Source organism: Bos indicus, chromosome 4 (genome assembly GCF_029378745.1).
Source record: "Bos indicus isolate NIAB-ARS_2022 breed Sahiwal x Tharparkar chromosome 4, NIAB-ARS_B.indTharparkar_mat_pri_1.0, whole genome shotgun sequence".
Taxonomy (NCBI): Eukaryota; Metazoa; Chordata; class Mammalia; order Artiodactyla; family Bovidae; genus Bos; species Bos indicus.
In genome coordinates this window covers 79,228,365-79,242,452 of record NC_091763.1, presented here as the reverse complement: position 1 = coordinate 79,242,452, position 14,088 = coordinate 79,228,365, and the positions used below count along the sequence as shown (strand labels likewise).

Genomic DNA, 14,088 nt, shown 5'->3' with positions numbered 1-14,088 from the left:
AGAACAAACAGCGATCTATACAAGGGCTTGCTATTCTTAAAATTCTGCCAAAGAACCAAGACTTGGGGTTTTAACTGACAAATTCACATTTGAATTTAACTATAAGGCAAACTATAATGAACCCAGAGGAACTAGTTCATTTTATCATCTTGTTGTTGTTTAGTGGCTAAGTCGTGTCAGACTCCTTGCAACACCACAGACTGTAGCCCACCAGGCTCCTCTGTCCATGGGATTTCCCAAGCAAGAATACTGGAGTGGGTTGCCATTTCCTTCTCCAGGGCATCTTCCCAATCCAGGGATCAAACCCAAGTCTCCTGCATTGGCAGGCAGATTCTTTAGCTCTGAGCCACCAGGGAAGCCCTCATTCTATCATATGAATTCATTTTTTGAAATTTCTCTATGAGTTTTGAAAGAGTGAAGTACTGTGAAATTCCATAGAAAATCTGATCCAAATTACTTCATCACTGCAGAGACTTGAATCTGGGTGAAATCAGTCCTGTGCCTCTCCCAGGTCCAGTGGGCCCTCGCTGGTTCTGTACCATAGAGCACATCCTCATCTGAGAAGCTTGGGTCCCATGGGTACCACAAAACTTTGTGGTTTTTGGGAGAGCAGGATAAATTTCATGGCAGGTTTCAGCCTGAATTTGGAGTTTTCTTCCCTTTGTACAGGGAGCTTTAAATGGGCCTGTTGGTTTTATCTGAATGTATTTTTAGCAGGCTTTAGAACCCTGAAAATACTCATGTTCCAATGAAAAGTCAAAGAATAAGTCACAAGTTTCTGCATTCTCTCTAAATATCCACTTCTCCTTTAATGCTTATAGAAGTCTGAGCACAGATTTATGACTTACCTCCAGGCAAATCTGCTCTGAAATTACAGTTCAGTAATGGGAGATGGATCCAAAAAACTGTGGGTAAAATATTATATGTGTACTTGGGCATATAGTTAGGGCTGTTAATATCAATTAATTCTGTTCACAGAGGAGGACTTGTTTTAAAACAACTTCATTTTTCTTTGACGTATATGTAATTACACAGCTGTAACGAATAGCCATGGAGATGCAATCTACCATCCAAATAACTAGCATTAGTCTTCAAAGTATTTTTTGGGCTTTCTAACTTTACTGTCTCAGAATGAAGGGTAATTACCAGACATGACTAAATGCAAAATCCAGGCCATTCAAAGGGCCAGCCCCTCCCAAAGGTTGACTCCCCTTGTGACAGTATACATCAGTCTTCTGGACAACACTACAAAAGAAAGTCATTTCAGTTTAGGTGCAGGCTATCCTGAATACCTGATCTTCTTTCCCTCCAAACTGAGAGATACCACATTTATCTCCAGGACATTGTCTTCTTCTTTTTTTAATATTTATTTTATATTAAAGAATAGTTGATTAACAATGCTGTATTAGATTCAGGTGCACAGCAAAGTTACACATACACATGTATCTACTTTTTTTCAAATTCTTTTCCTGTTTAGGTTGTTATAGAATATTGGGCAGAATTCCCTGTGCTATACAGTAGGTCCTTGTTGCTTATTTATTTTATACATAGTAGTACTTATACATTAATCCCAAAGTCCTAATTTATCTCCCCTCACCTTTGGTAACCATAAGTTTGTTTTCTATGTCGAAGAGTCTGTTTTGTAAATAAGTTCATTCATATCATTTTATTTTAGATTCTGCATATAAGTAATATCACATGATATCTGTTTTCTTCCTTTTCTAATGTATGTTAGTTATCACCCTCATTCTTGCCTTTTATCTCTGTGTAAACCATGTGCTCGATCACATTTGCCATTTTGTTTGGGTGACATTCCCATCAATCAAGTGACTGTTGGAGTAGACACCACAGGGGCTATGAAAATTTACCATGAAAATTTCATTATGACTCATTGTGATCCCTGCAACAGGGCTTTCCCATTAATAGAAATCAGAGCATGAGAAACTTCTAATCCACTCTTGACCAAATACATATTCTGAGAGGGAACCTTCCCATTAGGCCTCTGCTTTTTAATTTAGTATTTAGAGGCCACAGAGCACATGTCAGCAAAAATATATAGGAAATACTTGCCAGCCACCTCGTATGACAGGCATTCTTCAGGAAGCAGCGGGGATGTGCTTCAGTGAGTCCAGGAACGGATAGGCTTGCCGTATTTCAAAAGTAAATCTTAGACTTCTATCACAGCTCCCAAGCCCAGTAGCTGTGTTGGTAACAAAAATCCTGAGATGGTAAAAGCCAGTATTTTGTGGTTTCTTTAATGGGCAAAGTTGTAATACTTACACATGCAACGGAGGGATCGGAGATGGATCATAATGGTAACGGCCCTCGTGGTGTCTGGCATCAATTGGTACAGGAGGATGGAATGCAGGAAAGAGATGAGGAGGGTCTGAAAAGGAAAGAAAGTCCAACCTGTATAAACAGAACACTTTGAAACAGAATTCCCATACGTGAAGCCACATCGCCACACTGTCTTCACAACTGATGCTGAAATTAACCTGAAGACTTTGTGGAAGAATTCTTGAAAGTTCAGGACCAAGCAAATAATACCAGCACATGAGACAGTAGAGCCACTGAATGCAACCTGAACCCAGACAGGAGGGCAAGAAAGAGGTACAACACGTGCCCCTAGCCTGGACGAAAGACTGGCCAGAGTGCAAAGGCTGAAGGAAGCCACCAAGCCAAGAGGAAGAGATGCCAAAACCCTTTTTTATTTGCATTTATTTTTTTGGCCACATCCCAACAAGGGACTGAACCCATATGCTCAGCAATGAAAGTTTGGAGAGTCCTAACCACTCAGCAACCAGGGAATGCCTCATTTTTTATTTTTAAAATGACACTGTCATGTAAATTTTCATATTCTATTTATTTATTTGGCTGTGCCCGGACTTAGCTGTGGTATGCAGGCTTTTAGGTTGCAGCACATGGACTATAGTTTCCTGACCAGGGATCAAACCCACACCCCCTGCACTGGGAGCTTGGACTTTTAACTGCCAGGGAAGTCCTGTGAAGTGAACTTTAGACAAAGACATAATATCACTACTAGTTTTCATCTCTCCCACTTGTTAGGAAAGGAGTTCTTTCAAAAGTCCCTGCTAGAATCCATGTCACATGTAGACACACACACACACACACACACACTTAAAAAATTCAAATGCATGCTCCCTCCCACTCCTCCTTGTCCTAGGTCAGGCTTCCAGAATCCCAACACAAGGGGAGCAAATGTATAGGTTGGCCAGAGATGTTACATGGCGTGACAGAGGGACATTTAGAGTAAACTGGGGGTTCCTTTCCTGCAGCCCCAACATTCGCCTTGAACCAACATTCCCTTGGCCTCCTCTCCTGCTCTGGCTCAGGTCAGTCATCACTGTTTTGAGGTTTCTGTGTGTACGCTTACTTAAAATAGTTCTTCTGCTCCCACTTGCCCTGATTATCTCTGACAAATCTGAAAATAAACTTTTTTTTTTTTTCTAAATAGTAATTCACTGAAAGAACTGAAAATAGCTTTACCAGATTTTATCATGAGGAGCACCCCTGATACTAAAGTTTTTCCTGAGTTTCAAGAAGCAATAAAGAAACAAGTCCAAGAGCAGGAGGGGAGCCTTCACAACTCTGAGGCGATAAAGCAGCAAATACACCAGAACTCGTGTTGTGAATGTTACCTTCCATACGTGGTCACCCTGGAAGCCTGCGTGTAGCTGTCACACCGCTGTTGCCCAGAACACTCCCAAGAATTGATGTGTACACCAAACAGGCCTCAGAAGGGCTATGAGCTCCTTCGAAAAGTCTGAAGATTTTGCCTAGTGTAGTAGACGGTAAAAGCAATTCCAAATGAGACCCTGTGAACAGGCCCTGAGGAATGGCTGGAAAAAGTGACACAGAACCTCCCCATGGGGCAGGGGAGTGGGTGTGTCAAACACAGACGAGGGTATGACTGCATCCTCCACTGTGAGTTTCCTTAAGTCCTGGGGGTGAGTATTATACATGTGCTTGTTGAATTCAAGTAGTTTTCATTTTCCTTCCTATACATTTCTCTTGTCCAAACTTTCTCCAACAAGCATCTTTTAGAATGTAAATATAACAACCTTTTTTTTTTTTTTTTAAATGGTATTTTACTCCCCTCCACCTTTTTTTTAAGACTTTGCTCCTGCTGGCCTCATTTGAGAATCTAAGAATATGATTAGGAGAATAAAATAAGAGAGAAAAACTATTAATGTACAACATTACAGCTCTGACAGCACTACAGAGGTGCCCAAAGCTGAACTTCACCAGGTATAGAACCCAGAAGAAGAGGTTCTAGAGTGTAGAAAATGTGCATTACTCACTGTATATTGTACTTGCTCCTTATAAGATAAGGGGGGGAGGGAATGGTACTGAAAGAGGAAAGGAGTCATCTTGGTATTATCTCATATCGTTGACACTGTGATATCATGAGGTACAATGATGCTTAAAATTCAATAGGGACATACTGACTGCCTGATCAAATGCTATACGTTTTATAAAGTGCATCTGAAAAATTCAGTTATATTTTAAATACATCACTTAGGACATTATAAAAGGATGTTGGAATTGTTTTCTTTTGTTTTGTTTTGTTTTGTAACACAAATCTTGCACTAAGTTTAAATGTCCCACATAACCCAGGAATCCTGCAGAGCCCAAATGTCCTATTTCATTTAACTCTTCTGGAAGAAACTGATGCATCCTTCCTAAAACAACATAAAATTGAGTGGAGTAATGTATTTCATGAATCTGAAAGTCTGACATCTACTCAGTGAATGCTTCATGGTCTTCAGTTTTGAACAATCCCAAATGAATCACTGAGGTTCAGGGTCAGGTGCATCAGGGGTTAGGTGGATGGCCAACAGGCCCCGAGCGTGGTTCTCTCCTCTCCTCCTGCTGGCAGTCACTACTGATGCTCATGGACTTGCCTCCAGCAGACTTCAAACTTCACACAGTCATCCATTCTTGGAAACTGGAGAAGTAAACCTACTAGAACTTGTTGTAAATTAAGGATTCATACCGTCTGACCCACCTCCTCAAGCTTTTCCCTATGCATCATTTTAAATGGTGTTTTGAGGGACTTCGTGACAATTCTGCCAGACCTGGCAGATATTTTCACTTATTTACTTCTTGGTTCTTGGCTGTGTGATTAAATTCTCTCCACCAGATAAGTGGGTGCTAACTATATCTGCTTTTCTCTATGTGGGTACAGCTATGAATTATGAAGATGCACAAACCCAGACCTCAAAATGTGGGCAGGTATTATACCTTCTGGAGAAGGCAATGGTACACCACTCAAATATGCCTCATATATCCAAAAAGTAACAGTCATTGTCTTTTATATGAGTATTTATAATTATGTTGCAGTGATTATATGCATCAGGGGTGAAAACTAGGCACACAATTCTATAAAATCAAAAGCATTTACCCAAGCAGTATAAATCTTCACCCCCAGGGAAAACTGCAAGACCCTTATAGATGTATAAAAGGCACTGTCATCTTTATATTTTTACGAAATTATTTTAACAGGATTTCAACCCACTTTCTCTTTCTCTCTCTCAAGCTCTTCCTTTTCAAAATGAGAGAGAAAATTACCAAGCATTGCAAAAATATCTAAAAGGAAAGAATTTAGGATTAGAATTAGTCATTACTGGGGCATTTAGTAGTTATTTCCCACTGTTGAGTATGTATTGTGAGTTTAAAAGTTAATTCTGACTAAGTATGTGATGCATCTTACAGCATTGTTTGCTCAAAGTGTTTATTTATGTTACAAGAAAATTTATGAATCCTGCATTCTGGAATTAGGTTAAATAAAGAACCAAAAAATATGAATACGATCTGACTTGATCAAAGACATCTGATTTTTAGTTTAAGCATTTTTATTCCTATTTGTTTCCTTCTTGATTTAGTTGAAAATAACTTCTCTTGGACTGATAAAGTCTGTGCAAACAATTACACCTCATGTCAGTTATCAGTGGAAATCACACCTCTTAAGCCGCTTTCTAGTAAATGCAATGGAACAGCTCTCTTCCAATTCAAGACACGCTTGACCACAGCTTAACAGTAGAGACGAAGCATAAAAATCAGAACAAGCATGTCCTTTAACATATGTGGCATCACATGACATTAATCCTAACACATCTCTCAAAAAAAAAAAGAAGATGCTGGCGAATCCTCAAACGTGGAGTGCTCCTCTTGCAACTCGGCTCATCGTTTCTATGTGCAAGATCGCAATATACTCCATCAGAGGCCCAAGAAGCTGTCCAAGAAAACCCACAGGACGAGAACAGGCCTGTGTCGCCAGCAGCCACCATAATTATCCACCTCCCAGTTTATTATTTACACATGAGCAGCACAGCTGTGGAGCATCATAACTCAGGAGGATGTGTAATAAGTTACCGCGCCGCAGCCATCTCCTGCTCTGGCCCTCGACAAAACACCACATGATGACTTTTCCAAAGTCAGGCGAAAACTGCTGAAGCAGAAGGAAGTGCCACTAAACCTGGCTCCCTCCTATTTATCATACAATTTCCTGACTGATGGTTCCACAAACCAGCTGTTAAGTGCTGTGTACTCTGCTGTCAGCAAACTAACGGGCTAAATGGAAGACAGGGAGAATAATGTGCAGAACTGGGGGAATCAATTTTACTGAAGGAATTAAAATTCTACCAGGTGGGGGTGAGTCTGCAGAGCAGTGGGAAGCAGTCAACTGTCCATGCTTTGGGTTGCAAAGATGATTTATTACAGACTCGCGAGGGGTTTGACTATTGGACCAAATGCCTCTTAGACTAAAGGGAGATTTGCCAAGTGCGTATTATCGGAGGCGCAAGTGGAAGAGTCTTTAAACCCCATAAATATGTAATTGGCTTGACGCATGTTTAAATTGAAATGCATAGTAACAATATTTATGCTGGGTATAGTTGTTGGTATTCAATTTCATGCTGGCTGTCATCAGGCTGTGCATTGAGGGTCTCATTAGGAATGAGAGGCATTGATTTTTGGGTCTCCTTACAATAGCCTGGGTTGATCATAAAACCTGTAGCCAGAGAAAGACACTCAGAGGTTTATCTTCAGTTGCTCCGTGCTTCTCTCAAGAAATAGTTTTAATATCCTCAGGCTATGAGATCTCTTGGATGCCATTTGGGGAGACTGTCTTTTAAGGTTTGAAATTTACATACAAAAATTGTAGATTAAAAAAGAAAGATCAAAGCCAGCTCCATTAGTGCCCTGAAGGAGTAATTCACCAAATGATACTTTAGTGGCCTGAAAGTGCCCAGGAAACAGTATGAGAGGACCCACAAGAGTAAACCGCCCAGGGCATAAATTCTCTTGGCTTATTTAAATCCTGAAGTCATCTGTTCACTGACTTTGGAATTTATTCTAGACGAGAACTAGAAATGATTTTTCTTGTCATTGGGATCAGCCTTGACTGTAGGAATGTCCAGTCCCCTCCAATTCACTCAATCTCCTGCCACTAGTAGAAATAGTAAAACCCAATGCGGGCAACATCCTTGATGCCAAAACCAAGGTAATCATCCAGCAGAGCTCAAATGAGAGGTCTCAAGAGGGGAAGGGAGGGACCCTCACCACTCTCATAAGATGACAGAGAGGCACCTGGGCCTCATCTCTGCCTCTTCCCATCTGGGCATCTCCAATCATCACTTTGGCATCTACAGACTTTTTCCAGGGCTCGGTGGCATAAAGGAGACATCACTATGTGGACTGACTCCAACACCCAGACTGACTCCCTGTTCAGACATCCTCATGTTCCTGCCTGTGAACAGGATTATACCATGGACAGAAAAATGCCTATGGACCACAGGGCACCAGAAAGGGGCTGATCTGGCCCCTCTGAGGACAGCCCCAGGATATCTGACCAGGATTATCTCAAGTAATAAGGCAGTCTGTGGTCCTGTTGGTCTGCTATGAGCAGGATCTATGGCCTGGAACCCCAAAGGGACCCCGCTGTGGATTTGCTGGGCATCCAGGTGGAACCATCCCATGAAGCATTTCATGGGGAATCAGGAATCTTCTTTCTGGTCTTACATGTATGTGGTGTGGAACCAGAAATATCTCCAGAGTCAGGAGTGTAGACCATCTTGTTTATAAGACCCGCTGTAATGTGGTACAAGTTTTAAGAAACTGTAATTCTGGTATACTCTAGACATCTGAGAGATGCCTTGCAGTAAAAAAGATCTATTACTTTTCACTTTACACCATGGCAGGAACCTTAACTTGTAGAGCATACGTCATGGGAGGCAAACTACTGCACCAGGCAGTTTTTGTAAATAAAGTTTTATTGGAATACAGGTGCTGTTTTGTTCATATACCACCCATAGTTGCTTCCACACTGCAGTGACTGCCTTGGTGAGCTGAGACAGAGAAACACGCGGCCCATAAAACCTAATATATTTTATACCTGGAAGTGTATATATGTCAGTCCCAATCTCCCTCCCACCCTCCCTTTCCCCCTCATGTCCACATGTCCATTTTCCACATCTGAGTCTATTCTTGACTTGGAAATCGGTTTATCTGTACCATTTTTGTAGATTCTATATACGTAGCACAATGTATGTTAGTTGTTTTTCTCTTTCTGACTTACTCCACTCTCTGTGACAGACTCTAGTTCCTATAAGCACAGGAAGCTCAGTTCTGGGCTCTGTGATGACCTAGGGGGATGAGGGGTGGCTGGGAGGGAGGTTCAAGAGGGAGGGGATGTATGTATGCATACAACTGATTTACCTCATTGTATAGCAAAAGCACAACATTGTAAAGCAATTGTATTTCAATAAAAATAAATAAATACTTTTTAAAAAATGAATATACTTCCTTCTGGCCCTTATAAGAAACAGTTTAATGAACCTTGTCCCAGTATACCCCGAGAAAGCAATTCTCAGAAATGTTTACAATTCAGAAAAAACACATGCCAATTTTTTTCTTTATGGATGTGTAGTTTTTGAGAGGTAACATACTTCATATGTGTAAAATACTGATATGCCAATTTGTGACTTAAAAATATCTATAGACGTGTCCATACTGGTAATTACTCAGAAAAGAATATTTATTCTATGATTTTAGCAAAACCTATCACAAATAAATTCTAAGATAAAAATGATGATGGATTAAATTAACTATAAATCTAGCAAGTAATGGCAATAATCACTTAATATTTGCAAATTTAAGTTTGGAAGAAACACAAGCTGGAATCAAGATTGCCGGGAGAAAAATCAGTAACCTCAGATATGCACATGACACCACCCTCATGGCAGAAAGTGAAGAGGAACTAAAAAGCCTCTTGATGAAAGTGAAAGAGGAGAGTGAAAAAGTTGGCTTAAAGCTCAACATTCAGAAAATGAAGATCATGGCATCTGGTCCCATCACTTCATGGGGAAACAGTGGAAACAGTGTCAGACTTTATTTTTCTGGGCTCCAAAATCACTGCAGATGGTGACCGCAGCCATGAAATTAAAAGACGCTTACTCCTTGGAAGGAAAGTTATGACCAACCTAGATAGCATATTGAAAAGCAGAGACATTACTTTGCCAACAAAGGTTCGTTTAGTCAAGGCTATGGTTTTTCCTGTGGTCATGTATGGATGTGAGAGTTGGACTGTGAAGAAGGCTGAGCACCGAAGAATTGATGCTTTTGAATTGTGGTGTTGGAGAAGACTCTTGAGAGTCCCTTGGACTGCAAGGGGATCCAACCAGTCCATTCTGAAGGAGATCAACCCTTGGATTTCTTTGGAAGGAATGATGCTAAAGCTGAAACTCCAGTACTTTGGCCACCTCATGCGAAGAGTTGACTCATTGGAAAGGACTCTGATGCTGGGAGGGATTGGGGGCAAGAGGAGAAGGGGACGACAGAGGATGAGATGGCTGGATGGCATCACTGACTCGATGGACGTGAGTCTGAGTGAACTCCGGGAGTTGGTGATGGACAGGGAGGCCTGGCGTGCTGTGATGGGGTCCCAAAGAGTCGGACACGACTGAGCGACTGATCTGATCTGATAAGTTAACTAGAACATACACAAAGTTAACATAGAAAGCTGATTAACAAAACTATGTTATTTATAAAACCAAACAATTTTAACCTTCTGGCAACCACCCAACATTCCTGACTCCTTCCCTTTTTTTGGCCTCAAGGCAGTGTTTTAGGATCTTAGTTCCCTGACAAGGGATCTAACCTGTGCCCCCTGCAGTGGATCTTAACCACTGGCCCAACAGGGAAGTCCCTGATTCCTCTTGTATAAATATCCATGGGCATTCCCCACTACACAGACAGCACTCTCTATTATTTCTTCTGTGGCAGCATGGAGATATATTAAATTGATCTAATATTCTAAATAGATCTAATGCTACCCAGCACTGCATTCTAGTCATACCACAACCCATCCAGGCCATACTTCTTTACAAGCATAATTATGTGTTTCTACAAGAAAATGATACATAGCCCTCTGCAAGTAAATTAACAAGAAATCTGTCTTTACCACCTCAATTGTATCCTGGGTAGTGAACAAAAAATTGATCTCTCCCCTTCCTGGTCCCTTTTAACTTCTTTTACCCAACTAATCTTCGCAAGTTTTTCCACGAAAAATCATGTCCATTGTATTACCAATGGCAGAAACAGGCCACATCTGCTCACTCGCTGGCCAACGAAATCTTCCACCCAGAGTCTCTGGAATGCACCTTGCCTATGATCCCATATGTATCCATCATATTTTTGTTGTTTCTAGCTTTCCTGCCAAGAGAGAGGGAAAGGAAGCAAAGAGAAAAAAGAGAAGGTTTACAGCCATTATACCTAACCTGCAAAACTATCCAAGGGAAATCACACAAAAACATATGAAGAGTCACTATATTTAAGTGGCAACTCCATTAACTTGAACTATGCTAATGGTATATTTTCTTATGAAAGCATGGAAATTAAAAGATGGAAATTGGTTACCAATGATATATTCTTATCCCAATGACCAGTTTTTAAGTTGCTTCACTTATGTCCTACTCTTTGTGACCCTATGGACTACAGCCCACCAGGCTCCTCTGTCCATGGGATTCTCCAGGCAAGAATATTGGAGCAGGCTGCCATGCCCTCCTCCAGGGGATCTTCCTGACCCAGGAATCAAACTTGCATCTCTTATGTCTCCTGCATTGGCAGGAGGGTTCTTTACCACTAGCACCGCCTGCACAGCACAATTTAAAAGCCAAATTCATAGTTTGGAAAATGTACATTGGGATTCATAATGCTGATGAAGTGAAGGCAGAGGATGAAATGTTTCCAGGAAAGCATTTGGTACCTCAGCTCTAATACAGAAGCCTTAGAGACAGACTGAATTCAGAAGTCACTTGGCTTAGTGCGTAAACCAACAATTAACAACAATGAGGTCTAGAAGTTGTGTCCCAAGGAAAATAAATCAACTGACAAAAGTGCTTCCAGCAGACTCCCTGGTGGTCTAGGGGCTAAACCTCGGGCCTCCCAATACAGGGGGCCCTGGTTCGATCCCTGGTCAGGGAACTATATCCCACATGCTATAAGACCCAGCACAGTCAAATAAATAAACAAATATAAAACAAGTGCCCCCAAACATTTGTTAAATATTGTAAAATTAGCAGAAGTAGGTTGAGAAAGGTAAAAGCAAAAGAATACAATGCTTTACATTTCATAATACCCATGTCTGTTTCTTCGTGCGATCTTCTTGACAACCCTAAAATCATCATTTCCAAGGCTTTATTATTATTCCTCCTAAGTACTGTTTCTCCTTATTTCCTATTACCACACAATCTTGAGGGGTAAGAAGGGAAAAATTTCATGATCTGCTCAGAGAAGCTAAATGATCAACCCCCATGTCACAGAAACCAGGGCCAAGTTCGTGTTTTTTCTACTCCACCACCAGAGGTGGCACTCCCAATATGATGGTCCTAAAAGGCGATGGCACCCCACTCCAGTACTCTTGCCTGGAGAATCCCATGGACGGAGGAGCCTAGTGGGCTGCAGTCCAGGGGTCGCTAAGAGTTGGACACGACTGAGCGACTTCACTTTCACTTTCCACTTTTATGCATTGGAGAAGGAAATGGCAACCCACTCCAGTGTTCTTGCCTGGAGAATCCCAGGGACGGGGGAGCCTGGTGGGCTGCCGTCTATGGGGTCGCACAGAGTTGGACACGACTGAAGCAACTTAGCAGCAGCAAACACCTTCAAGGAGGCCATCTCAGTCTCCATCCTGTTCAAAAGCAGGAACCAGGAAGAGCTCTCAGGCACACAGCTCAGGTCTTCTGCATGGTATTAATAACTGCTGGGCTGAGGCTCAGAGGCTCTGGAGAGTTCCACAGCATAGAATGATGCTGCTAGTCAGGAAGAGCCACCCATCCAAGTCAACCTTGGGAAATAACTTCTTTGGGTTGGCCAAAGAAGTTCATTTGGGTTTTTCTGTACCATCTTATGGAAAAACCTGAACAAAATTTTTGGCTAACTCAATATTTTGAAGGCACTGGAAAACCTACAAAGACCTTCAGGATGTGCTGCTGTGCTGTCTTAGTCTCTCAAGTTGTGTCTGACTCTTTGTGACCCCATGGACTGTAGCCCGCCAGGCTCCTCTATCCATGGGGATTCTCCAGGCAAGAATACTAGAGTGGGTTGCCAGGCCCTCCTCCAGGAGATCTTCCTGACCCAGGGATCGAACCCAGGCCTCCCACATTGCAGGTGGATTCTTTACAGTCTGAGCCACCAGGGAAGCCTGTGCTGGTTGGACTGGAGGCCAAATAATAGCAGCAGTGGACGAGGCCCGTACAGCTGTGGAGGACTCTTTCAACTACCTAGTGGGCCTCAATAACAGGCTAAACTCGGGCATTGAAAGGCCCTGCCATCTCTTCAGAATCCTGCCTGTGCACCTCCCCATGTTCAGAGCCTACTCCAGGCAAAGGCCTACATGCCCTGAGCTAAATCATCTCTCTGAAGTTCATCTTCATCTTCTAGCCCCGCAAGTCTGCCTGCCTCCTGCTGGGCCGGGAGTCACTTCATGTTTAGACAAGCAGTGTCCCTACCCCATCCCATCCCATCACCCCACTAAGATGGGGCAGATAACAGTGGGCACTCAGGGAAAACCACCCTACGCTGGGTCTCTTCCAAGACACTGAATGTCCTTTCCCACCAAGGAAATGTGGACGCTCCAGGGAATTCAGGAGACTTGAGTAGCCTGCTAACACCCATAAGGAAAAAGCTCTTTGACACAAAAGGTTAGAGGTCAAAAGTTTAAAAGCTCATGACAGAAATGACAGGGGCCCCTTTGCCCCCACTCCCCCTTTTTTTGTCAATAACATCAAAGGCCTTGGCCTGTTAATGCTATTATTGTTACGCCTTTGGAATCCATTGAAATTCCAGCACGTTGATTGCACACTGGGAGCCCTGAAAGGCCCCACTTTCCTGCCCCTTAAACCCTGAATTCTCACTGCCGATGAAGCACCAGGAAGCAGGAACACACAAAGCTTTTAAGCAGAGAGTTTATTTAAGTGCTTCTTTCACCATGATTGTAAAATAACAAAGCACATGAAGTGAAATGATTCCCTTGTAGGAATGCAAGGAAATCAGAGAAAAGGAAGAGGCTCCCCTATTTCTAAGGGGAAAGAAAAATTCTCCTTCATACATTGTAGTTCATGAGAATGCAAGTACCAAAATATTCCTGATTTTTCTTGTATCTCTCTTTTCCCTGAAATCTTACATTAGCCACTGGGCATACACTGGACACACATCCTCAAAGACATTGGCTCTACGTGCATAGATCAGATGGCATCATTTGAGGGAATCACTTTCTGCTGAAGGATGGTGCTCAAAGGTCCAGCTATGGCATTTGCATCTATGGCATCCCTACTATTACTGATTAGATGGCCACAATTTGGAAGTTCTCAATGCCTGAGTCTTTCTCTGATCCACAAATAAAGTTGAGTTTATAGAATCATTACACCGATAGCATGGATCAAGAAAGGAGAAAAGTCAAGTTCACCTCAGTGTCACACCTGAACTCTCTGTCCACCTTTATTGGAATGGGAGGCCCATTTAGCTGTGCCACCTGCGAGTTCTTCAATGATCATGACCATGTGACTT

At 42.1% G+C, this 14,088-nt stretch overlaps 1 protein-coding gene across 5 annotated transcripts in view; it reads right to left on the bottom strand.

Moving 5' to 3' along the window:
• GLI3 (GLI family zinc finger 3) overlaps positions 1-14,088 on the bottom strand; it is a 318,095-nt gene that overhangs the window by 140,618 nt on the left and 163,389 nt on the right. For all 5 annotated transcript variants that reach the window (XM_070788049.1, XM_070788047.1, XM_070788050.1 and 2 more), the window contains one exon: positions 2,281-2,386. In XM_070788049.1, the coding sequence (XP_070644150.1) occupies positions 2,281-2,386 (106 nt within the window). The remainder of the gene's footprint in view (positions 1-2,280; positions 2,387-14,088) is intronic.